Raw genomic sequence first — 26,918 nt, forward strand, 5'->3', positions numbered from 1 at the left:
GTTCTATGTCTGTGCTTAGTCTTTATATAAGCAAGACTCCCTGACTCCCTCCATTAGAGATGTGCTTACATAGGGATGTCAGAACTCAGTTTATAGAAATTAGAGATGGAAGAGATCTACTAGGTAATCTACTTAATTCCCCAGCAATGACAATTCCTCCCTTCAGATTTGCCTGATCCTGTATTCCTTGCACCCCCAAACTCTCCTCCCATTGAAGTGAATGGGAATTTTGTGTGTTCAAGGAATAATGGATTGCGTCTCATGTTATGATATATTATATTTTTGGAGGCATGGCTGAGGGTCAAGACATCCAAACTACAGCTATATTTTAAGGCCTGGGTTTCCACAAGTTGCATCTGTATTTTGTACCCACAAAATGAATCCAGGACACAAATCTGAGTACTTACTCTTACAACTATCTAATTTACATCTGCAATTAAACTGCTAATTGGGTATGGTAGGCAGAGATACAACTACTTGGAATAAGCCCACTTTTTTGTTATAGGAGCAAAAATGTAGGCATGAATTTTGCACCTGCAATTTGAATTTAGAAAGGGAGACTGCTCTTCAGAAAAATTACCTCTCACAATCAGCAAAGAAACACAGTACAAAAGAAAAGCCAATAACTACTGCTACCAAAAATAAAAAATAAAAAAAAAATAGTGTGCACATTTATTATTTAAAATCCTAAAAGGTAGAGCCAGATTCTCATATAATCCTAATCAGGACATTTGCATCTAGCAGTTACAGTTATGGGGAAATATTTTGCATCTGCCATGAAAATAGTCCCATGAAATGAAGCTGAAAGAAAAGAGGAATATAAGTGTGATTGCTAAAATAGCTTATTTTAAACTGCACAGTATAAGCACTCAGGCTTTTCCATTAATTTTTCATTTTCAGGGAGAATCTAACACTAAAAAAAAAAGCTTCAGGGTGACACTTAGAAGCATAAAGTTCCACAGTCCAATTGCATATTTGCTTATTTATTTTTTCCAAAAAAGCTGTCTGGTTTTAAATTACAAAAAGGCAAAAACCAAAAAACAACTACCCCTAAACCCACTGCTGCTGCTGAAAGACCCAGTCTTGCAAATGTACACTTGAGCCGAATAGAGCTGAGTCACAGGAATAAAGTTGCTCACATGTGTAAGCGTTTGCAGGATGAGGCCATACGATTTTATTTTTCAGATTAGTCTATCTCCTACTAGGGTTTTACATACTGCAAACACATTTTTGCTGCCAGTTAGTGCAAAGCATAGATTAAATTTAGTATTTATGGATTGTGTTTGGAAATAGTAGGCCTAACTTTCCTCTCACATGGTGTAATTATATGGGCATCAACTTAGTTACTGCTAATTTACGCTAGTGTGAGAAGAGAAATGAGCCCCACTGCATCTAGAGTCCAATCCAACTTTCATGGAAGTCAGCAAGAGCCTTTCCGTTTTTTTCAACAGGAGTCACATCAGGACCTTACAGTACTTTAATGTATGCCGTGACATCAAATTCTTGAAATGTCTACATTTCCATGGAGTTTGTTAGTCTATTGCAGTGGTTCCCAAACTTGTTCCGCCACTTGTGCAGGGAAGGCCCGTGACGGGTCGGGCTGGTTTGTTTAGCTGCTGCGTCCGCAGGTTCGGCCGATTGAGGCTCCCAGTGGCCGCGGTTCACTGTTCCAGGCCAACGGTAGCTGCTGAAAGCGGCGCGGGCCGAGGGACACACTGGCTGCCGCTTCCAGCAGCTCCCATTGGCCTGGTCTATTGTATTTGAGGGACATGATTTCAGTTACTACACTTTGTGGGCCAAGAAATATAATTGAGTTCATAAAGCACAAACACAGTTCTCAGACAGGATTCTCCCTTCGCTCTTTCAGCCAAACATATTGTCCAGCTCTGCCACTCTTACTCATTCTGGTTAGTACTTAATTCCATAAGTTGTTTCACCCATGGAACAGGATGGACTGCTTGTAGAATGAACTACCACTCAGCCCAAGTAAGGGTTGGGTTTTCTTCATTTTTCTGTCTTATGGACAGATTTATTCTTTTTAAAGCTAAGAATCAAATGTTTCTTTTTATAAAAAACTGTTCAAACATTTTGTGATAATAAATCAGATTTTTGCATTGGTTTCTTATTTTTATTCTTATTTTAGGTCCTTTCCCAGTATACCTCCACCCCAATTTCTCTCCCCTCCCACATGTCAAAATGACTGAAAGACTGGGCATTTTTTTTATCTTGAGAAAATACAGAAATTAGTCTTTTTATTTTAAATTCAGATCTTCACCTTTCATCTGACATGTTAAGTAAAGTACTGCATTTGAATAAAGTGGAAACAAATTTTCCTCCTGAAGTGAAAAGGCCTTTCATTTAAGATGAAATTTATTTTCTCTTACTTCACTTATCATAGAATATCAGGGTTGGAAGGGACCTCAGAAGGTCATCTAATCCAACCCCATGCTCAAAGCAGGACGATCCCCAATTAAATCATCCCAGCCAGGGCTTTGTCAAGCCTGACCTTAAAAACTTCTAAGGAAGGAGATTCCACCACCTCACTAGGTAAGACATTCCAGTGTTTCACCACCCTCCTAGTGAAAAAGTTTTTCCTAATATCCAACCTAAATCTCCCCCACTGCAACTTGAGACCATTACTCCTTGTTCTGTCATCTGCTACCACTGAGAACAGTCTAGATCCATCCTCTTTGGAACCCCCTTTCAGGTAGTTGAAAGCAGCTATCAAATCCCCCCGCATTCTTCTCTTCTGCAGACTAAACATCCCCAGTTCAGCCTCTCCTCATAACTCATGTGTTCCTGTCCCCTAATCATTTTTGTTGCCCTCTGCTGGATGTTTTCCAATTTTTCCACATCCTTCTTGTAGTGTGGGGCCCAAAACTGGACACAGTACTCCAGATGAGGCCTCACCAATGTCGAATAGAGGGGAACGATCACGTCCCTTGATCTGCTGGCAATGCCCCTACAATTACATCCCAAAATGCCATTGGCCTTCTTGGCAACAAGGGCACACTGTTGACTCCTATCCAGCTTCTCGTCCACTGTAACCCCTAGGTCCTTTTCTGCAGAACTGCTGCCGAGCCATTCGGTCCCTAGTCTGTAGCAGTGCATGGGATTCTTCCGTCCTAAGTGCAGGACTCTGCACTTGTCCTTGTTGAACCTCATCAGATTTCTTTTGGCCCAATCCTCCAATTTGTCTAGGTCCCTCTGTATCCTATGACTTATGACTAAAATCTTATGACTGATCACTACAAAACTTGGAGACTTCAGAATGTTTCAGCTCAAAAATACATTTCTATTGCATAAAAATTGTCTTGCACAATATACAACTTTTCATGGCTCATGTTAATTGTTAATCAGAGAAGGAACTGGAGATTCATAGAGTTTTCATTCAATTTCTTACTCTGTTTCAGACAAAGAAGTTTGTTATGGATTCTCAAATTTAAGTAAAGACATGAAGGTGGTGAAAGAGTAGTCTGACTAATATGTCAATGTACAAAGAATATACACTTTTAACTCCAAATCACAGGACCGGATTCTCACACTATTGCCCAAATGGAGCAGTACCTTAGTTCCTGAGTAATCCAACTGAATTCAATGGGACTACTCACTAAATTGTGACTCAACAAGAGTAAAAGTGGCAGAATTTGGCCCATAATAAATAACTTGCAAAGTCAGGATTTTGTGATGGAAGGAGAGATCAGGCAGGCCACAATGGAGGAAAATTCCATGTGACAAATTCTGAGCACAGTTAACATTCCAACTGAAAATACCCCATGTTGCAACACTAACAGTTGTAATAGTAATTCCCTTACAGTGACTATAAAATGTTACCAATACCATTGCATTTTATTATCTTACATATCAAGAAAAGTTAAATCCTTCATTTATGAATAGATTTCAGTTAGTCATGACAATTATCCCTTCCCTAAATTAGTATGATTCCTATCGGAAATCTTCAACTTAATTGCACTTCTATAGTCTTTTGCAGAATTGTGTGTTCATAAACCTTTCAGACTAAATCTCAGGAGTTATCCTAACTTTCCCATTTACCTAATATTCCTTAAAAAAAAACAATGAATAATTCTGGTTTGGGGAAAAAACCCTTAACTGTATATATTATTGCCACTGTTGTTATTATTTAGGTATCAATACTGGGCCAAAATCTTGCAGCTCTTGCTCAGTATATATACTCTCACGACTGAAAGATTTGGCTTAGAATTACCAGACCTTTTAGTTCTCTTTACATTGTTATAACTATCATACTCAATAGTGTCCAGCATTCGGCAACTGTCACTGGCCAGATTAAAGGTTCCTGACATCAGCATCATCCTAATATCTTCTATGTTAATAGATTTCACACAGGTAGTTTTCCTGTTTGTTTACAGTAAGTTTCTTCAATATACTGATATATCAAGTTACATAAAGTCTCCAGGTAAAATGGTCAAACTTTGGTGCCTAACATTAGGCACCTAAATAAGCAGCTTGATTATCAGAGGTGCTAAACTCTCATTGATCTCCTTGACATTAATGGGCTAATGCCTAGGAGACAAATTCTAGTATACTTCTATATCCATTACACCTAAGTAACACGCCTAACTTTAGGCATCCAGATTTAATAAGCATCACTGTATATTTAAAACAACCAGGTTTTTTTTTTCTGAAAGACTTGATAAGACTAGATTGTGACGGGACTGTCCACATAGAATATCAGGGTTGGAAGGGGGTCATCTAGTCCAACCCCCTGCTCAAAACAGGACCAATCACCAATTTTTGCCCCAGATCCCTAGATGGCCCCCTCAAGGATTGAACTCACAACCCTGGGCTTAGCAAACTAATGCTCAAACCACTGAGCTATCCCTCGATTCCCACATCTATAGGGTGTGAATCCAGTCTCAGCTGGTCATGTCTTTATAACCTATTATCTGTGCAACTGAGTGAGGGCCAATGTCCACATCAATAAAAACATACTAGCACCACAATTAGCACACTTGTCAGTGGAAGATTAAAAGATGCATTTCCAGACTGAACTATTTTACATCTAGAGGAAGTTCTCTACATCAAGGCTGAGGCACATTAGTAGGCAAATTGCATTCCTGCTGAACTTGTCTTGTGAACAAAGACTATTCCAATTTCCAGGATTACACCTGCAAATACACCAGTCAGACACCTTACATTAGCATTAAATTCACTTACAAAATGGAAATGGTAATGGAAATGGAAATGGAATACTGAGACATTCCATGCTACCTGCTACTAGCCAATTGCCACGTGAGGACAGGTGATATGAGATTCTATTTAACTCACACTCCCTTTTCTGCAATTTTACATTCATTCTTTTTTGTATAATTTGTGATCGCTTAATGGTGTCTTATAATCTTACTGGGCAACCAAGTGTCATTATCTAACCTGAGTTTGGTAGATATGTGGGTTGCATGAAGGCTCTTATGGGCTGACCTTAAAAAGTCTTCCTTGTGTGAGTAGTGATTACTCTCCCAATAAGTTTTCTTTTAAGTCAAGTCAGGCTAAGGGTTTGCAGTATCCAGCTGAAAAGGGCAACGACAGCAGTTATTATGTTCAAAATTGGCTCTACAATGCATTTATCAACATTAGACCTGCAAAGGATGTTATAGAGATTCAAAGTAAATAGGCTCAAAGAAAACCCAGGTCTCGGTTTATATGTTAATTTTTATGGGGCTTGTGGAGAAACTCTCATAACAAAAAATAAACAGATAAACATATAGTTTATTCTGTAGTTAGATATTGCAATAAATAAACCAAACGAATGGAAACAAATCATAAAGTTATACATGCTTATATCATAACCAGGAACAGCTTTTATGACCCACAAATGGTTTAATATTCCAAAATTCAGATGTTGTTGAACATAAAAAACTGCATGTTACCATACTCATACACAATGGAACAACATCAAAAATATGACTTAAGTACATGAAGCACCAGAATACCCAGGTACTGCAACTCACATGTAAGCTAGGTCATTTTCAATTCTGCAGACTTCTGATGAAGGAAGGTTGGAATGTATCCTCTCTAATACTTAGAAGTAAAAACTAGAGCTGAGCAAATAATGTATTTTTGTTCAGGGGGCAAATCAGATTCATTTGAAACTTTTTCCCTGTTTGGTTTCATTTTCAAGTGTTTTAACCCTGTCCTTTTAATACATCTACTTAAATTTCAAAATGAAATATAGTTTTGAAACAAAAAGTTAAATCATTTCATTTTCAAAATGTTGAAACATACATTTCCAATGATTTTCTTCAGCCAGAACAATTCACCAAATTGGACTTGTGTCATAAACATACTGCTAAGGGTAGCATAAAATCCCTCCTGAGCAGCTGTACAGAATCTTTACCTGTAAGGGGTTAAGAAGCTCAAATAACTTGGTTGGCACCTGACCAAAATGACCAATAAAGAAAGAAGATACTTTCAAATCTGGGGTGGGGGGAGATTTTGTTTGTGTTTTCTTTGTTTTGTTCCCTCTCTGGACTGAGAGAGAGAGACCAGGCAGGTAAAACATCTCTTGAAAACATACCTGAAATGAACATACCATAAATGAAATGTTTAAAATTACAGAAATTGTAAGTAACGGCAAGGAAATGCGTTAGATTATCTTTTGTTTTAGCTTGTGAATTTTCCCTATGCTAAGGGGTAATTTCATTCCTGTTTTGTAACTGGGAAGCAGAGTCAAAGGGTAATCCTCTGTGTTTTAAATCTTTTTATTTACCCTGTAAAGTTACCTTCCATCCTGATTTTGCAGGTATGATTCTTTTACTTTTTTTTTTATAATGAAGTTATTCCTTTAAGAACCTGATTGATTTTAGTGTCCTAAAGATAAAGGGTATGGTCTGTACTTAAAGGCAATTGGCTGGTATATTATTCTCAAGCCTCCCCAGGAAAGGGGGTGAAGGGGCTTGGGGGATATTTTAGGGGGGGGAGGGCTCCAAGTGACCCTTCCCTGAATTTTTGTTTAAATCACTTGGTGGTGGCAGCAATACCGTCCAAGGACAAGGAAGGGAATTTGCACTTTGGGGAAGTTTCTAATCTAAGATGGTAGAAATAAGCTTGGGGGTCTTTCATGCCAGTCCCTACATCTGTACCCCAGAGTTCAGAATAGGGAGGGAACCCTGACAACTTGAATTCACAATTACTTTATATAGACCCTAAACTGAATTTTTTCAGAAAATGAACTATTCATCTGCAAAATTTTGCCCAGCTCTAGTAAAAATTTCCATTAGAGATGGCAATTGTGTTATTATAATTGCCCAGATTTTGTGGGCCTAAACCAGAATTAAAATATTATGTAAACATTTTTCTGTGTGTATAGAATAATTTATTTTGGTGTTTTCCTCAATATCAGTCTTAAAAGAAAAAAGAAAAAAAATTAGTCTGTCTGAAAAATCAGAGACAAAAGGCAAACAAAAATCTTTTAGGTCATCTAGTCTGAAGTCTGGGAGAATTCAGACAATTTCTGATATGTGTTTTCTTTATCTGATATGTTGCAACATATTTACCTTTAGACTTTTAAAGTATGAATTATTTACCCTTATAGAGTATGATCTTGGCTGTTCCTGTAGAATGTGGAGATATAAGTGACAGTACAAGGACATCATGATCAGGTACATATTCCGCTAATCGAGTGATTTAATAAATGAGCTGGTAAAAACACAGATATTTGATCCCATAGACAACAGAGCTCTGATCCTGTAAGCATTTCATTGACTTCAATGGAAGTCCCATTCATGGAGAACTTGCAGGACTGGACTCTGTAACAGCTCTGAATTCATCACATTCTTTACTTACAAATACACATATTCCTAAGTAAGAATGGTTATCTATCTGTAAGCTCTGGACTAGATCCTTAGCTGGTGTTAACAGGCATAGTTCTATTAAACGTAATGGAATTATGGCAGTTTACACCAGCTTAAGATCTGGTGTCATAACCGCAATCCAACTCCCATTGAAGTCTGTGGAAAGACTCCAATTGATTTCTATGAAAACTGGATCAGGCCCTAAAGCCACATACTACAAAGAGATGTATAAAATATTGGGGTTCACTAACTAACAAATGCATTTTTTAAAGCTAGAATTAATGACATTTTCTGAAAGGGGAGAGCCTTATATTTCACCACAAAAAATTAATTAAAAAACACACTCCCGTTTCCATTGCTCTACTCCAAGAGCTGAAACTGACATTTTTGCCATTGTGCTGCAAGAAATATCAGTATTTCACCTTGGATAAAGACTGTGAAGTAAAATTACCCATTTTGCATACTTTTAATATGCCAAATTTGAAGTAAATTTGGGGTGACAAAAATGAAGAGTGTGCATGCACAGAACTTTTCTAAACAACAGGTCCAATTCTGCAGTGATTATGATTATATATACAGGACTGAATAGGTGTGGAACATCTACAGAATTAGTCCTAATACATTAATATCATCATGAATTTTTAAAATATCTGACACTGGGGCATTAAAAATCAAATCCTGCCTGTGCAGATACATCTGAGGTTAGAATTTGTCCCCAATATGCAAAACAGTCTAGTAAACTATAATCTTTTATTTAAAAATGAAGTAGGAGTGATGAGAAATATTCATTTTAATTTAGTTCTTTATTCTAGTTCTTGTGCACTCTACTTTAATAAAACAGTCATTCCTATGACCTATGTTTATGTTCATAGGTCACAGTTTGCCAATTTATAAATTTATTATGGTAATACGGACAGTGATGCACACATACTGAAAAAAATTATAACAATGTGATTTATTTTTCAAATTTTGTGTTGTGTGCATTTTTAGGGTTAGTTTTCTTATTTAGATTTGGACTTTTCAACAGTAAGAGTGAACATGCAATTCTTTTAAAAACGTGTTTACTCTTTTAAAATGTTGGAATAAAAAAAAGCAGCAAAATATTTAACTTCCCTCTCTTGTTTTTTTTTAATTTCTCACAAAACAAACTTCATAGAAAAATGTAAGTGTGTTTGTCTCTAATATTAAAGTTTTCCTAGACTTCAAGGTCAGAAGGTGCTATCATGATCATCTAGTCTGACTGCCTGCACATTGCAGATCACAGAACCTCAGCCACCAGTTCCTGTAATTTACCCATAAATTTAGCCATGCTGGGTGACTTACTAAAGTCCTCAAATCTTGATTTAAAGACTTCAAGTTACAGAGAATGAACCATTTACTCTAGTTCAAACCAGCAAGTGACTGTCTTGCTCCATGCTGTGAAATAGGCAAAACAAAACAAAAAATACCAACAACCAGGGTCTCTGCCAATATGACCTGGGGGAAAATTCCTTCCTGAATGCAAATATGGCAATATTGTTTGTTACTCTACTCTTAGAAATTGGGTTGATTTCAACTGCATATTCTAGATACCTGTGTTACTAAATAGGATCATAAATCCACCTAACGTTCAAGTTTTTATTACACCGAGAAATCCCCAGAAGAATTCAGTATGGAACTACGTTTGTAAGTTTGTTTTATGGCATAGCCCTGTTACATTTGCCTTAATATTACAAAAATGTAAGTGGTTTGCTTTGAACTGTACATTAAAATAAAGCAAGCACATGCATGACAGGGAAGAGGAGAAAAGCAGTTGTAAATTTATGTTATAAATTATTTTTGTCTAATATTACTATTGAAATATGTGGATTTCTGAACCAAATTTTGCAATTCAGTGATATTTTGTAATTTTTTATTTTTGTTAACTGGTGGTCTTGCACAACCAACAACATATTATCTGAATACTGCACAGTAAATAGTGAACTCTGGCAGGATTTGCACTCTTGGAGGCTCTATAGTAATAATGATTAATTGTCAAGCAAATGTAGATATTTGTCTCAAATATGCTTAGCAGAATTCCATTATTATTTTTTTATAATTTCAATGGATATCAATGTTTATTTTTAAGCATTTTTTTTTAATTTTATCAATTTAAATTTTCACAGTAGTGCAAAGTTATGGGTTTTAAGCTTCTAAATTTTTTTATCCATTTAATTTTCACAGTTGCAGGAAATTATGGGGAATTAGAAAATGTTTTTAATGATAGTAGATGTTCAGATTCAAAAAGTTAGAGCTTTATAACTGTTACAATACAAATTGTCAACATCACATATAAAAACATACCAAATAAAACCTTAAATCAAATTTCAATAATTTCTTAAGCTGCATTTTTCTTACTTTGTCTCTCTGCAGATTTTGATTATACTCGATGGAAATATTTTTGTTGGTGTGTGTGTGTGTGTATATGGATGAACTAGATGTTTATCGACATTTACTGATACAAATCTAATCCTTCCAAGCTTACTCATAAGCATTAGGACAGACATTTTTGGTATGGAAATTAGTCTAGAAATTTCATAAGCTTGTTCCAATTGTCACTTACATTTTGGAACAGAGCAATAGGTCTCACCAGCTCTTGAGGTGACCGTTTCTACAAGTGAGTGCTTCTCTATGGAAAATTAATATCCCATAATGCTAGAATGGAGCGTATGTTGGAAATATAGTAGAACCTTGCTAACTCACACAATGAGTCAAAGAACCTTTATTATTTATTTATTTATTTTTTATTTATTTATTATTATTGCTAGCCATCAAATATATGAAACAAAAGCTCATGGATACTGAATCACAAAGTGTACTTTTAAATTTAGGTCTTTACTCACAGGCATAAAGTGAACCTTGTGTGTATTTGCATGCTCACATTCCTAGTTCAACAACTGGAGTTTAGTTTTGGTTAGTACAAGACCTAATTTGCTAGTAAAAAGTATATTTTTTAAAGCAACAATGAAATCTTAGTAACCAGAGGCCTCACTACAATGCTGTCTTTGATATTAAATCTCTGCTCATAGGCTGAATGAGACCATTGTTTTGGTATGAGAAGTATTTCACTTGCAAAGTGAGAACTGGCAAAGCTGTACTGTACTGCATCATGTAACAGTTGACTATTTTAGGACATTATCTGTGTTAATACAATTTTGAGTTTCCATTAATCAAATCTCATGGTTTTAGTTCCTTTGGATAAATTTACAACTGCTAATGTTTAGCAGGTGACTATACGCAAGATTAGAAGCTATGCATCACCCACCAACCTGCCCATGGTTTTGCTCCTCCAGTCAGTGTAATAACATTTTTTCCTGAAAGAATAGCAGAAGTCATCTGAGAACAATCAAGTAAGAGACAGTTGACAAGGACTCCCACATTATAGAAGAACACATACCATGCACATTTACATGCTAAAGAGTGAAAACCATCCTTAAATTGAAATACAGTAATTCGTTAAGAATATTCTGATCCATGTGTCTGCTGGAATTTGAAATGGTACATATCATGACTCATGACAAAATTAATCTAAATTTTGATATGACTGATCTATATAGGCTGGGCATGTCCGACTATTGAATTCACTGAATTCTCAATAAAGATAATACAAGTTTTGTCCAAAAAACTATTAATTTTTTTAATATTACAGGACTCATTTTCAAAATTAGCAGTTGCTTTAGTTCTGCATTAAAGGCTATATACGCTGTCTTAAATCTGTACATGCGACTCTCATCAACATCCATTACCATTTTGCATACAAATCAAGAGTAGTATATGGACCCAAGATTCATTAAGCAGTAACTGGAACAAATTGTTTTTATATTTCAGTTCTCTTCTCTCTTCTTTTCCCTGGGTACAGTAACTTCTGAGGGAAAAAGTCATGTAATTTCCTATGAAATCTTCACAGAGAACAGTTATTCTTGAAACACAACACACATACAGATTTGAGGCAAACATTTTTTTTCACTTCCCAGTACTGCTCTACTTGTCTCCTCCCTCTATATCAAGCGACCTTTCAATTTTGCAAGTGACTTAGGCCCTGATCTTGCACTCTCATCTAGGTGAGTGTACGCTTATGTCAGCACAGAGACCCACTGAAGACACAGAGTACTGTCTGCATGGATCAGTTTGCTGGATCATGGCCTTACATGGTATATACTAGTCCCCAAAGGATATAAGTTGCCTAGAACCTTTATGCTACTGTGTATTAAGAGTAAAGCAATGTTTCTGAGTATCAGTACTTAAAATAAACGGTTAAATTCTTTTCAGCCAATTTTCAAGAAGTATTTTCCCATCTCGCACAGGAATATAATTAAACATAAAAAATATTTCAGTTCTGGATGTTAAACAATGAGATCCTCATCAGATGGTAACTTCACAACCTAGAATACTTCTTAGGCACTTGGCAACCTGATTTGTGATGTTCCTAAACAGAGATGTAAAGGGAGCACAGAAACCACAGAAGTTAACAAGGATTTTTTTGATATTATACTTATGAAACATGATTTCTTTCATTACCTTTAATTACCCTTAACTGTTCCACTCAGAAGGAGTCCAGCTGAGCTACAGACATAGGTCATTTACTCATTATACTTATTGCAATTTCTGTTTTACAGAATTCAGAGTAGCAGCTGTGTTAGTCTGTATTTGCAAAAAGAAAAGGAGTACTTGTGGCACCTTAGAGACTAACAAATTTATTTGAGCATAAGCTACAGCTCACTTCATCGGATGCATTCAGTGGAAAATACAGTGGGGAGATTTATATACACAGAGAACATGAAACAATGGGTGTTACCATATACACTGTAAAGAGAGTGATCACTTAAGGTGAGCTATTACCAGCAGGAGAGCGGGGGGAGCTTTTTGTAGTGATAATCAAGGTGGGCCATTTCACATACCAATGATATATGCCATCATGTGGCCAGCAATGCCCTTCTGCCATGTACATTGGTCAAACTGGACAGTCTCTACGTAAAAGAATAAATGGATACAAATCCGACATCAAGAATTATAACATTCAAAAACCAGTTGGAGAACACTTCAATCTCTCTGGTCACTCGATTACAGACCTAAAAGTGGCAATTTCTCAACAAAAAACCTTCAAAAACAGACTCCAAGGAGAGACTGCTGAATTGGAATTAATTTGCAAACTGGATACAATTAACTTAGGCTTGAATAGAGACTGGGAGTGGATGGGTCATTACACAAAGTAAAACTATTTCCCCATGTTTATGCCCCACCCCCCACTGTTCCTCAGACGTTCTTGTCAACTGCTGGAAATGGCCCACCTTGATTATCACTACAAAAAGCTACCCCCGCCCCCAGCTCTCCTGCTGGTAATAGCTCACCTTAAGTGATCAGGTTTCAGAGTAACAGCCGTGTTAGTCTGTATTCGCAAAAAGAAAAGGAGTACTAGGTTAGTCTCTAAGGTACCACAAGTACTCCTTTTCTTCTTAAGTGATCACTCTCTTTACAGTGTGTATGGTAACACCCATTGTTTCATGTTCTCTGTGTATATAAATCTCCCCACTGTATTTTCCACTGAATGCATATGATGAAGTGAGCTGTAGCTCATGAAAGCTTATGCTCAAATAAATTTGTTAGTCTCTAAGGTGCCACAAGTACTCCCTTTCTTTTTGTTTTACAGAAGATATTTGTTGTGCATGCATAAATATCGTCTTTTTACTGGAGTTTCAATGTTATATGGCAAAGCTGCTGCCTCTTATACACATCTTTTAAGCAAGCAACATGTTTCTTTTTAATAGAACATTCAGGCATATCCCATTAAAAACATAAGTATAAATAATTCATGATCCCCAATGTAATCATGTGAAAAATATTGAAATGTATGTAAAAGACAACAATTATTGCAAGGTATTAAAAAATCTTATTGACAACTATTCATACATCATTTTTCTTTTTACATTACATACCACACTGAGTCTCAAAGATCAATTATCAGAAAAAGAGCTGGGCAAATAACTGATTTTTTGGTTCACTGGTGGTTCCTTGGCAGGGGTGAAGGGGGGGGAGAATCAAAAAAACCTTTCACTTCAGGTGGAACGAAAACTGAAATTTTTCAGAATTATCAGCAAATTGAAAAGTTGGGAAAATTTCATGTTGGGTTGAATGAAAGATTTAGCTTGACCCAGCTCTGTGACTATTGAAGTATTTTATATAAAGTGGAACAGCTTCAAAGAGAGAAATTAGGAAAGACCCACCCAGAATATTCCATTCATTTCAACATTTACAAAATGTTTTCTTTTTTCATTCAGACTGAAATAATTGGCTGAAATCAACAAATTTGCTGGTTCAATCAACCTGAATTTGCTGTAGTAGTAATACATAGTATGCACTGAAGTACGACCTTTTATAGGGACAGTCCCGATTTTGGGGGCTTTTTCTTATATAGACACATAATACCCCTCACCCTCTGTCCTGATTTTTTTACACTTGCTATCTGGTCACCCTAGTTGATTTCAATGGGATTACTGTGAAGTGTGTATTTAAGACAGAGTTTAGAGACAGGCCGTGAATTCAGATCAAATATTCTCTTTGGGACTATGCCTACTAGTGGTATCATTAAAGAGCAAGATTGTGACCCACCCTTACATCGCTGAGCAGGAGAGTAAGGGGGTGTAACACATGAGGCTTGGTGCATCATGGGTCAAGCACAGTCGGACAAGCAGCCTCTGTGGGGCCACTACTCCCTCTCCCATGCAGATGGAAGGGAGTGGGTGGCTAGGGTTGGGGAATGGGTAGAGCCTTCATTCTCGGTAAGCCAGGGAGGAGGAGGGGAAGGAATCTGCTGCTAGTACAGAGCACACTTTGGGAGAGAACTGTATTATTCAGGTGTACAATAAGGCTTCCTCTCTCCAACAGATGAGAAGTGCAGTGACCTCAGCAACAGAATATAGAATATATTAAACTGCTTAGAAAATGATTAAGTAAAACCTCAGTACAAGTATGCACTTAAAAAAATAGCCTATTTAACATATGTATACTCTGTGTGTGTGTGTGTGTAAGCAGTGGAACTTTGCTTTTTAGAATCTACTTTTCAAATATCTGAAGTGAATGAAATAAAGCAAAGTAATAGCCAAGGAACCAAGAGCCATGAAACAAAAGGAAAGAGAGAGAGGGAGAGAGAGAGAGAGTAGTGGACTTACAATTTTATTAAAAAGTTGCTTTGAATGCCTGCCTAGAAAAACTGCTAATTAGACTCCAATAAAATCGTTAGCATATAAATATTTGTAGGAACTGGACCTTATTTCATAAATTTCTCTCTAAAGTAAGGAAATCAGCTAGATCAAATATCTAAATAATTATTGTACTTTAAGTCTTTCTAATGATGACAAGATTGGAGAAAAAACAGTATTAGGAAATGGGAAAAAATGATTAAAGTGAAATATACAATTAATGGCCCCAATCCAACAAATATGTTTATGCATATGAGTAACTTTATGCATGTTGGCAGTCCCATTCAAGTCCCATTCATAAGTGCAGGATTAGGCCCAAAATGCATGACCTCACTGACTCCCAAAATATTGCCCTTTTATTTTTTTTAAATCAAAGTGAATTTAACTAGCACCCAAACTGCAGGATTAGTCACGTAGTGGTTTATTTTTATGCTGTATTGCATGCTGTATATAACTCCCATTCTAGCTATCAGAGTTCTGTGCACACTTCAAAGGCAGAGTAGAATGCCATCTATGATTCCTACTATAAAGCACTCATCATCAGTTCCCATGCTCTTCTTTTATTAATTTGTTTTTCATTGAAATAAATAGTTATGAGAAGGCTGGGTTGGTTACAGGACTGTTAATGGGAGCCTTAATTACTTCCTGTCACTGATTCACCCTCTTCTGCCTTCGGTTAATGGCTCATTTGCTGACATGGTCAGAGCTGGCAGTCAGCTATTCAGTTTTGCTCAAAAAAAAAAAAAAAAAAAAAAAAGCCCTGCCTTCTTTTTTGATGGTGGCTGTTCAAATATTTCAGAGTGTTAAGCCTAAATTAGCAATACTACAACTTGGAAAACTTGCACTTTTCATCCTAAAAGTGCTCCAAAGACATCAGCCAATTTGATATCAATGTTCCTGTCAGCTAGGAAAAAATATCATCATCTCTTTTTTACAGGGAAATCTTGCTCACAGTTAAGACAATTGACTTCAGTGAGGTCAGAATCTCACCTAATAAAGTCTTGAATAAAAAAAAAATGCATGGACCTGAATTTACATACACAACCTTGGCTTATACAAGCAAACTGGGTATTTTGCTTCCACAATTTAGTAAAGACTCATGTAGTTTTGCCAATGCAGCAGCAGGAGTCATAAACAGAATGCCAAATTGTAACTCCTCTAATCAGACCACTGGGCTGCATGACTCCCCCATGACAAGACAGACAGGCAGCTGACTAGCTCTAAGAGCCTATATAATTACAAAAGGAGTACTTGTGGCACCTTAGAGACTAACCAATTTATTTGAGCATAAACTTTCGTGAGCTACAGCTCACTTCATCGGATGCATAAAGTGGAAAATGCAGTGAGGATGTTTTATATACACAGACCATGAAAAAATGAGTGTTATCACTTCAAAAGGTTTTCTCTCCCCCCACCCCACTTTTGATAAACACCCATTTTTTCATGGTCTGTGTGTATAAAACATCCTCACTGCATTTTCCACTTTATGCATCCGATGAAGTGAGCTGTAGCTCACGAAAGCTTATGCTCAAATAAATTGGTTAGTCTCTAAGGTGCCACAAGTACTCCTTTTCTTTTTGCGAATACAGACTAACACGACTGCTACTCTGAAACATATAATTATATTTTCACCAAGAGCTTTTTACCTATCTTGCTGGAAGTAAATACCAGTTATCTGGCACAAAGCTGAAACAAGTTGTTGATGAAACTTATAGCCAGCATCTCTTACAAATTAAAGAATATCCAGAACATCCCTATCTTTGTGCAAGAACTAGCTGTGGATGCATCAAGACTAGACACAGGGAATAAATTCACATCCTTTAAGCCCCAAAGAACATCTTAAAAAGACAAATATGGAAATCATGTGTAAGGTTTACAGTGGCTGACTGGGAAATTCAGTGATATTCCCCATCAATCACAAGCTAAGACAGCAACAAATAACCGGCGAACTGTCTAAACAAATTCCAATCTACAGTTAGAATCCCAGGGCAGATGTCCCTCTCACATGATAAAACTTGCTCAAGGGGAGGAAAACTGAGAATCCCCTCACAGAGTTTCTCCTTGATTGTCAGCGATGTGGTTGCTCCCCAAAAATAGACTGCTGAACCCACCCCCAAGCCCTGTGGAACTCAGAGGATCATTTGGAGACCAGGGCTATTTGTGTAGAGGTCTCATGCTTCTGCACTAATTCCAAAACAGTTGTGCTACCCCAACACAGACGGCTCATGTCTCCTGGTAAATAGCCCATTTTGTTTAGTGGTTTAAAACGTCAAGAAAGAAAGAGTTCATTTGGGTCCTGAAATTTAGGGAAAAAATTAATATTTAAAATGTTAACAATGAATCATTCAAGCAAGAGAGAAGCACACACGGCAATATCAAAAAATCTTCCTTAAATCACATGGTAAATGATTATTACTCAAGTTGTTCACTATGGAAAGGAATTTGGGAAATGATTCAGTCAAAGAGTTTAAATTTTATAATGCTTTGGTTTAATGTAGGGATGGGTACTCAAATCTATTTTCAGTTGAAGACAGGCAGGCTGCCTGTGAGTTTCTGGGTGAATTCTAAGCTTAGGACCTATTTACATGAAGGATTATCTCTCTCTCCCCATGCCATACTGTCATAGTTGAAATCAGCAGAGGCACTTGAGTAAGAGCCCCACTGATATAAGTGAGAAGGAGCTGCTGTAAGGGCATCAGTGAGGCATTCTCTCACTTTGGAATTTGATTGCGGCCTTGGCCTGATGTATCCCAAATCCAGTGAGTTTCAGCACACACTACAAGGCTCATCTTTCCCTGCCACAGGCATTTAAAAATGATGGGAAATTATAAGCATGGGGAATTGTTGCACGGATGGGGGAATTGAATATTACATCTACAGGTTTCCTGGAGATAGGTTATTTTTAATTGTATTTCTGTATTTACTACAAGAATACATTTGTGTTGTAATTTTTAAGTTGAAAGGTGTTTAGAGTTTATGGACAGGCTGCCTTTTAGCATTTGTATAGATCTAAATAAATAAGGAAACTGAAGATCATCAATCTGGAAACTGGAAGTGAAGAGAATTCCAGGAAAACAGGTCTGTGGCTTTCTCCAGAATGTCAGGGTTTTATCTCTGAAAGAATTAATATTAGTTGTCTCTGTAACTTCCCTTGCCTTTGGATACAATTCCAGTCAAGGTCTGGCTGTGATCCATCATTCAGAAGAAGATTCTGTGCTCCTAAGCCTAAAACCACAAACCACAGATCTTTTGAGACCATGAAAAGGATCTCCAGAAAAGGTCTTGCAAAATGTGTGTGATTTGCTTTGAGCAGTAGGGTTTTCTGGGGTATGTGAGTTTGTTAAGAAAATAAGCTTTCGATACAGTTATTGTAGGCAAATGTGAAAAATACAGTGGCCTCTATCATTAGTCGTGTTTTTACCCCCAAAATTGGCCTTAAAAATTATTGTTTTTGAAGACATCAGAAGAGAGGAATTTAGTTATAATGAAGTAGGAGGATTGTTTTGTTCAGTCTGAACAATAGGAGGGGACTCAATGTTACCTTAATAAATGATTAGAAACAGTTAAATATAAAGCATAAAAATCGAAGTATTAAAAATAAAATAACCACAATACCTGAAAGGCATCCTGATGTTCATTCTTTCTGCATATTTGCACAGCGTATCCCAGGGACAGTGAATTTTAACAAACATTATGTCGTTGCTCGTAATAGCTGGCTGTAATGGGTGATAAAATAAATATATATTAACAGTTGAGTACAATGTGGCAGTTTGGTTTCTGAAAACATGCCTATGGGCCAGCTTCTGCTCTCAGGGGTGTGCACTTTGTTCCCGGTGAAGTCTATGGCATCATCTAGAGTCCTAAGTAAAGAATAGTACATGATAATATGTGCAATGAGATACGGAGATGAGAACAATCAAAGACATCTTCCAGTCTATTCCACTGACCATACAGGACTGCTATTTTCTAGTGTTTTATATTTATAGTTTTACTATGAATGTCTTTAAAGATAGGGCTTCCACCACTGTCTTTGGAACACTATTCCACAGAACTATATACACTGATTTTTTTTAAAAAAAAATCCATCCTTACACTCTTCTACCATTCTTGGGGTGAAATTCTGATCACAATGAAGTCAATAGGAGCTTTGCCATTGAATTCAATGGAGTCAAGATTACATCCTCGGTGCTACTCTTTACATTTATTATAAATGATAATCAACAAGTAAGCAATATGTTAAAATAGAAATTTCAAAAGCCAAACTTTACATGAAGTGCTGTGTGAAATATTCATTACATAATTAAACACAAACACACTATTTTTGAGTCTGCAGAGCCCCCAGAAACATGTAGTGTTTTAGTATGAAAGTTTTCATGTGTAAAGTGTTCTTCAAAGTAGAGCATGCTTTTTTTTACATTATCTTGTTATGCACAGTCATTGAGAGACAACTTCCTTCTTTTTGCGGATACAGACTAACACGGCTGCTACTCTGAAACTTCATTTAAAGTGCATTTCAAATTTCATTTTCAAAATGGCAATATAGTGGTAGCTGAAGGACTGAAGTCACCTTGCTTCTTTTCTGAATCAGATTGGCTGAGCCTACTCCATGAGCTCAGTAGGATCAACAGAAGTCATTGTGATTAATTTTCCTAGAGGAAGTGACTCAGTTTTATTAACTGTTTCTGAGCCAGGCAGAAGAAAGTTAGTGTAACTTATTTTTCCAAAGGACTTAACCCTTAGTTAAGTTAAACCTAGTAACTATTCATAAGGGACTTTAGGACAGGGCTCTATTCCAGATCTCTGGGATCCAACAGCAACCGGAGGTAGTTTTCTGCAGCTTTCTGCCAGAGTGAGTAAATGAAATATTTAAATCCTCCCCCCAAAGACCATTGTGGATTGGCATCACAGAGGCTATGATGGATGCCTCCCACTTGAAGACACCAGTGGGGAGAATGGATCTACTATCTGCCCATGGATGGTGTCAGCAGGCCGTAGGTCCTTCTCCTCAAGATGATAAGCCTAAGTAGGGGAGAAGGGTGTGATAACAAGGATAGAGTCTGTTAAAGGAGTTCAGGAGAGCTGGCAATTTCTCAAAAGCCAATATTAAATACACAACTACAAACTATTCTGATGCAAAGAAAAGATAGGAAGAATAGTAAGAGGCCAGCATGGCTCCATCAAGAGTGTTTTAATGATCGGAAAATCAAAAAGGAATCCTACAAAAAATGGAAACTGACAAATTGCTAAAGAGAAATATGAAATATACAAGCTTGTAGGGACAAAATCAGAAAGAGTAAGGTGAAAATGAGTTATAGCAATGGATATCAAAGGCAATAAGAGGTTGGTCTTTAAATACATTAGGAGCAAGAGAAAGCTGAAGGAAATTGTAGGTCCTCTACTTAGCAGGGAAGGAGAGCTCATAACATCAAGAAGGTGGAGGTGCTTAACACCTATTTTGTTTCAGTCTTCAGTAAAAAAAGGTTAATGGTGACCATACTCAATGCAATTAATATTAACAAGGGGAATGGAATGCAAACCAAAATAGGGAAAGAATAGGTTAAAGAATATTTAGATAAGCTAGATCTATTCAACTTGGCAGGGCCTGATGAAATTTATGCTAAGGTACTTAAATAGAAGTCGCTGAAGCAATCTCAGAACTGTTATCAATTATCTTCAAGAAATGATGGAAGATGGGTGAGGTCCCACAGGACTGGAGAAGGGCAAATGTAGGACCAATCTTTAAAAAGGGGAACAAAGAGGACTTAGGAATTAGTCAGACTAACTTCAATACCTGAAAATATACTGGAGCAAATCGTCAATGTGAAAGGACCTAGAGCATAATAAAGTTATAAGACATAGCCCGTATGGATTTGTCAAGAAGCCAATATGGATTTGTCATGCTAACCCAACCGAATTTTCTTCTTTGATAGGGTCAGTGGCCTAGTGGATGGAGGAAGCAGTAAATGTGACATATGTTGATTTTAGTAAAGCTTTTGATACAGACCTACATAATATTATCATAAGCAAATTGAGGAAATGTAGTCTAGATGAAATTCTACAAGGGAGGTGCAGAAGTGGTTGAAAGACCATACACACAATCAGTGGTTCACTGTCAAACTGGGAGGTCTTATCTAGTGTGGTCCCACAAGGGTCAGTCCTGGGTGTGGTGCTATTAAATATTTTCATTAATGACTTGGATAATGGAGTGGAGAGCTTGATTTATAAAATCTGCAAGCTGGGAGGGGTTGCAAGCACTTTGGAGGAGAAGATTAGAAATGACTCACAAATTGGAGAGTTGGTTTGAAATCAACAAGATGAAATTCAATAAAGTACAAAGTACTTCACTTTAGGAAGGGAAAAAAAAATCAAATGTACAACTAGAAAATGGAGAATAACTGGCCAGGTGGTAGTACTGCTGAAAATGATCTGGGCATTATAGTGGATCACAAATTGAATGAGAGTCAACAATGTGATGCGGTTGTGAAAAAGGCTCATTAACTCCTGGAGTGCATAAATGTGTGTGCGGTACATAGTACATGGGAGCTAACTGTCCCACTCTAGAGGGCACTGATGAGGCCTCAGCTGGAGCACTGTGACCAATTCTGGGTACCACCCTTTCTCCAATTGTCTACATCCTTGCTAGAGTCCAGAAGAGAACAACAAAAATGATGAAAGGTTTAGAAAACCTGACCTTTGAGGAAAGGTTACAAAACTGGGCATATTTGGTTTGGAGAAAAGCAGACAGAAGTGGGGGCATGATGATAGTGTTCAAATATGTTACGGGTTGTTATAAAGAGGATGGGGATCGGTTGTTCTCCGTGTCCATTGATGGTAGGACAGGAAATAATGGGCTTAATCTGCAGCAAGGGAGACTTAGAGTAGATATTAGGAAAAGCTTTCTAATTATAATGGTTGTTAAGCCCTGGAGTAGTCTTCCAAGGGAGGTTGGAAATCCTGGTCATTGGAAGTTTTTAAGAACAGGTTGGACAAACACCTGTCAAAGATGGCCTAAGTTTACTTGGTCCTGCTTCGGCTCAGAAGCCTGGACTCTATGACTTTGAGGTCTTTCCCATCACTACATTTCTATTATCTTATTATTACTGCTTTCTACATTGCTCCTAACTGGTCAATTTTTCAATTTCAGATTGTTTTTCTCCAGATGTATTCACTTGCAATTTTATAGGTCAAGCATTTTGGCGGAGTTGAGTCTTTTCTACCAAGAAATGGACCTTCCAAGGTCCATTTTAAAACATTTTGGGGGAGATTTTCAAAGGTCCAACAGGCATTTAGATGCCTAACTCTCCTTAAAAGTCAATAGCAGATGGGCACCTCATTCCACAGTCTTTGAATTTTTATTTTATTTTAAAATTAATATTTTATAAACAAAAATGTTTTTTATAAATGTAACAATAAGTTTGGATTCATACGTGATGTTTAATTTTTCTATTTTAGCCCCCACCTACTGTTTAACTCCAGAAAACTTTCCAGCTGGTTGCTGATTACTTTTTAAATCAATGCAATAATTCTGGAGAGAAACTAATATTAAAGGTTTCAGAGTAGCAGCCTTGTTAGTCTGTATCTGCAAAAAGAAAAGGAGGACTTGTGGCACCTTAGAGACTAACCAATTTATTTGAGCATGAGCTTTCGTGAGCTACAGCTCCCTTCATTGGATGCATACTGTGGAAAATACAGAAGATGTTCTTATACATACAAACCATGAAAAAATACATATATATGTGTAGACTTGTGATTTGAAAAGAACAAAATGATAATGATTTGTGTAGTGACTAGGAAAAAAAAATTGTATGATATGTCAAAAAGAAAAGGAGGACTTGTGGCACCTTAGAGACTAACCAATTTATTTGAGCATGAGCTTTCGTGAGCTACAGCTCACTTGCACCCGATGAAGGGAGCTGTAGCTCACGAAAGCTCATGCTCAAATAAATTGGTTAGTCTCTAAGGTGCCACCAGTCCTCCTTTTCTTTTTACTAATATTAAAGTAATTGGCAAGGTAGCAGGCGGTAAATCATTTACAGTATACATTTTTATTATTGTTTTTTCTGTTCGCAATCTCCTTTGTTTTAATACCTGTCTTTCATCTTCCTTCTCCTCTCAGACCTCTTTACAAAGTTTTAACTGCGAGAGCAGGAACTGAAAATGGTCGATCACTGCAGAAGTACTCAGAAACAATATGTTGAGGATTGGATTTTGAAAGCCTGTTGTGAATACACTCAAAGGACAAAATTAAGCCCCTGTGAAAGCAGGTACAACTCTTTATGAAATTAACAGGAGTTGTACCCATTTATGCCGGTGATTAATTTAACAATGAGACTTTAAGTAAGGAATGTAAATGTATGTAAATAAACTAATTCATCACATTCACTCTGCTGGACGTTTCCTCAGAACTAATTAAAACAGTAAGGGAAAGATTATCATTTTGTGTTAATCTGCATAAATCCACTGAAGTCACCATCTCATTATGCATTAGATCTGGTGTAAAACCTACTGTAGATTTTTGGTAGTGGTTTCTGCCTTGGTTATTTCAGAGTACTGGTCACGAATGGGCATCGGGGCTGGGGGTCTGTCAATCAGGACATGACAATGATTTGTTATGGTGTATGTATGGATGGGGATCATTTTTACTACTACCTATTTCATTTTGTTTTCAAGTGAAAGGATTATAAAATCTTATGCTGATTTTAATTTTTTTAACTATACATTTAAGCCCTGATCTTGCACCACTGGAGACAATGGGAGTGAGAGGAAGACCTGAGAATACCTCATGTCTGTGTATATCATGCAAGCAGCAAGAAGGACATTAGAAAGTAATTCCATCAAACCTCCTTCATAGTTAACATGCTTTCTGTCTTTATCCCTCCTCACTTCTTTCCCCTTGTTTTAAACAGGCTTCTCAGTACTAGTACTCCAAGTAAAATTCATCCCAAGACAATCAGGTTGCAGAAGGCTCCTAACACAATGGAAAAATAGAACATCCTCTGTTTGGGAGGAAGATGGCTGTGAAGTTGGCATATAGGGGACTCTCACCCCTCCAGTGCCAGCTCTACAACACTCAGCACAAAAAGGGGATCTGGAGAGCCCACGGAGCCCAGTGAATCTGACAAAAAGAGATCACTGCAGGGAGCCGGAACAGTTGATATAAAGGGATTAGTTACAAAGACGCCCCACTCTTTGGCTGTTACTTGGTGATGAATTCCTATCCTGTCTTAGCGTGTTGTGGAAAGGATTGACTTTCATGCACTATGCTGATCGACTGCTTCCAATTTATAAATATTGGTAGAAGTCACTTATCAGTGGACATGATCCTGCAGTTCTTACTCACTGAAAACTACCAGGCTGAAGCCAAAAAGCATTTTGCCTGAGGATAGACAGTTGGGTCCATGACTATATTTCTTACACATATCTAAAAGGAAATGCTACTTTTATTCTGTAATTCTTGAAGGAATATTAATCATTTCAATCCTTAACCTTCAAGACAGTCAAGGTAGGTGAGGTAATATCTTTTACTGGACCAGCTTCCGTGGTTGGAGGAGACAAGTTTTTAAGCTTAGATAGAGCTCTTCTTCAGGTCTAGTTAAGCTTGAAAGCTTGCTTTTTTCATCAAACAATAAAAGATATTACCTTACCCACCTCATCCCTCTAATACCCTGGGACCAACTCATGCGGCTACAACACCACTGCAAACAACCTGTAAAACACAGATAATAGGGAGGAAATGTTATCTACATAACACTGGAAGGGCACAATAATGTATGCTTTTAACTATACTGTCTTTGTGTGGCAGCTTGCAAGGTGTCATATTAAGGGGACTGAAAAAATAAAGTGAATTTAAGAAGAAATACATTACAATTAAAAAGATTTACAGTTTTGTTTTAAGTCCTTTTTCAGACATATAATGTTGCTTTGCTTGAATTTTTTCTTTCAAAATGACAGTTTTGCATCTGAACTTGTGAAATTTAAACACAATGTTTTATTAATTTGAATATCAGATAATTCTCTTAAGTTCTAATTTAGAAAGTTTTGATTTTTTGGTTTATTGCTTGTGAATAGGCTTTTGGGGATAATGGTTCTCAAACTGTTTTCAAAATATCAGATTTTTTTTTCTGTTTTGCTAGATTGGATCAAAATAGTAACAACAATATTAAATGCAATAATTTCAAAATTAGCTAATTTAATTGTCAAATTAGCTGTGATGGTGTGCAGGTATGTGCAAGAATGACTTGAAAGAGTCTAACAACTTTGTTTAAACAAGACCCTGTTCTGGTCTCCATTTAACTGGTGTAAATCAGGGGTAATTCCAATGAATATAATGGAAGTTCACAAGTGAGAGGAGAATAAAGTGCAGAGCCTGCTTCAGAATTGAGTCTGTACATAAATATTCCTGCTCTATAATCTGTAATTCAAAAAACAGACAGAGCACATTTTCCTTGAAGGATTTCTGACTTTAAACCCCTTATCTTAGATATTTTGAGCTATTACTGCTATCAAAGTAGTTGTACTGGGGGTTGTATTTGGGGAAACATTATAGCAGTGGGTATACATCCTATTTTATCTTACTGCTATCCTTGACCCAACACCATCACCAATTCAGCATACTGTTAAAATGGTTCTGGGGGAATCAGATGGGACTTATCAACCTCATCATTTTGGGAAGATCTCATAGAGTAGAGGAGATCTCGTAGAGTAGTGTATGGGAAATGGTTTTCCTCCTCCCGTAAAAAATTTCAAACATTTACCCTTTCAAAGTTTCTCATGAAAAACCAAAGATAGACACTCCATCACCCTAGAAGAGCCAATACCTGGTGGTGAAGGCACTTAGCTGGATGTTGAGATCAACATTCAAGTCCCTGGTCTGAATCAGTAAAAGAAGACTGGGAATGGACTCTTTTTCAAGCCTATCAATGCTGTTTTGGATTGACTAGTGGGTGGACTTCAGTTTTTATTTCACAGTGCTCCCATCTGTGCCAACTGGGAGAGCGAGAAAGAAAACTCTAAGTAGATAGGGCCCAAATGACCACTGTACTACCCCATACATCAGTTCAACTCCACTGATTTAAATGGAATAATGCCAACATAAATAATATCAACATAGCGGTGAATCAGTCGTTTTCTGATTTAGATAGTAACATAGAGCACTAAAATCCTGGTCAGCACTTATAATTTTGAAAGTCTGTTTGTAATAAATTAGGAATATTCTTAATATTTAATAGTTTATCACAGTAATGTATAGGTAATCTCAGAATATATACTAGAAGACATACCTCTCTTTCTAACATTAAGCCCTCTGCCCTCAGGTTCTTTTCAAAAGTGTTTCTTTTTTCTATTTGTAGACTTGACTTTTTATAGACCAAGATGTAATCAATGCGCTTTTTACCGTCTTTGAAGAAGAGGCCTGATGATGCTATGGCATTCATCTCATTCTGAAAAACAAATGAAATTGGTTACAAACAGGATTATATGTTAGCAAAAATGTAAAAATTAAACTAACACTGCACAGGGCAAGGCATGTGCTCATAGAAATGCATGTGAAGGGGTAATTGCAGGCATGGACAAACCTGACAATTGTTCTCCAGAATCTCAGGTTTAATTAAAACACACATTTTAGCTATTAAATTTGCAAAGAAAACCTTCAAGCATGCAATGAGTAACAGATGCCTACATCTACCTGAGTTTTCAGAAAACCTGAAATAGCAGCTTTGAATTATGAAGTCCCCCCCACATTCATTTCAACAGATACTACTTCAGATGCTACTTTAAATATCAACACAACTATTTCACTGCTTATCTCATCATTTAAGAAAGGAGAGGATGTGCCAACTATGAAGTTCTTCGCAAGCATTCCCCAAAGTGTGGGAAG

The 26,918-nt window shown here is 37.0% G+C and overlaps 1 protein-coding gene across 2 annotated transcripts in view; it reads right to left on the reverse strand.

The window, feature by feature from the left end:
• Positions 1-26,918, reverse strand: part of ANO3 (anoctamin 3) — a 382,443-nt gene that overhangs the window by 84,281 nt on the left and 271,244 nt on the right. For both annotated transcript variants that reach the window (XM_075129454.1, XM_048853572.2), the window contains exons 5-7: positions 26,323-26,481; positions 18,659-18,759; positions 11,117-11,161 (exon numbers count right to left, since the gene is read on the reverse strand). In XM_075129454.1, the coding sequence (XP_074985555.1) occupies positions 11,117-11,161; positions 18,659-18,759; positions 26,323-26,481 (305 nt within the window). The remainder of the gene's footprint in view (positions 1-11,116; positions 11,162-18,658; positions 18,760-26,322; positions 26,482-26,918) is intronic.

The sequence above is a fragment of the Caretta caretta genome, chromosome 6, assembly GCF_965140235.1.
Source record: "Caretta caretta isolate rCarCar2 chromosome 6, rCarCar1.hap1, whole genome shotgun sequence".
Lineage (NCBI taxonomy): Eukaryota > Metazoa > Chordata > Testudines > Cheloniidae > Caretta > Caretta caretta.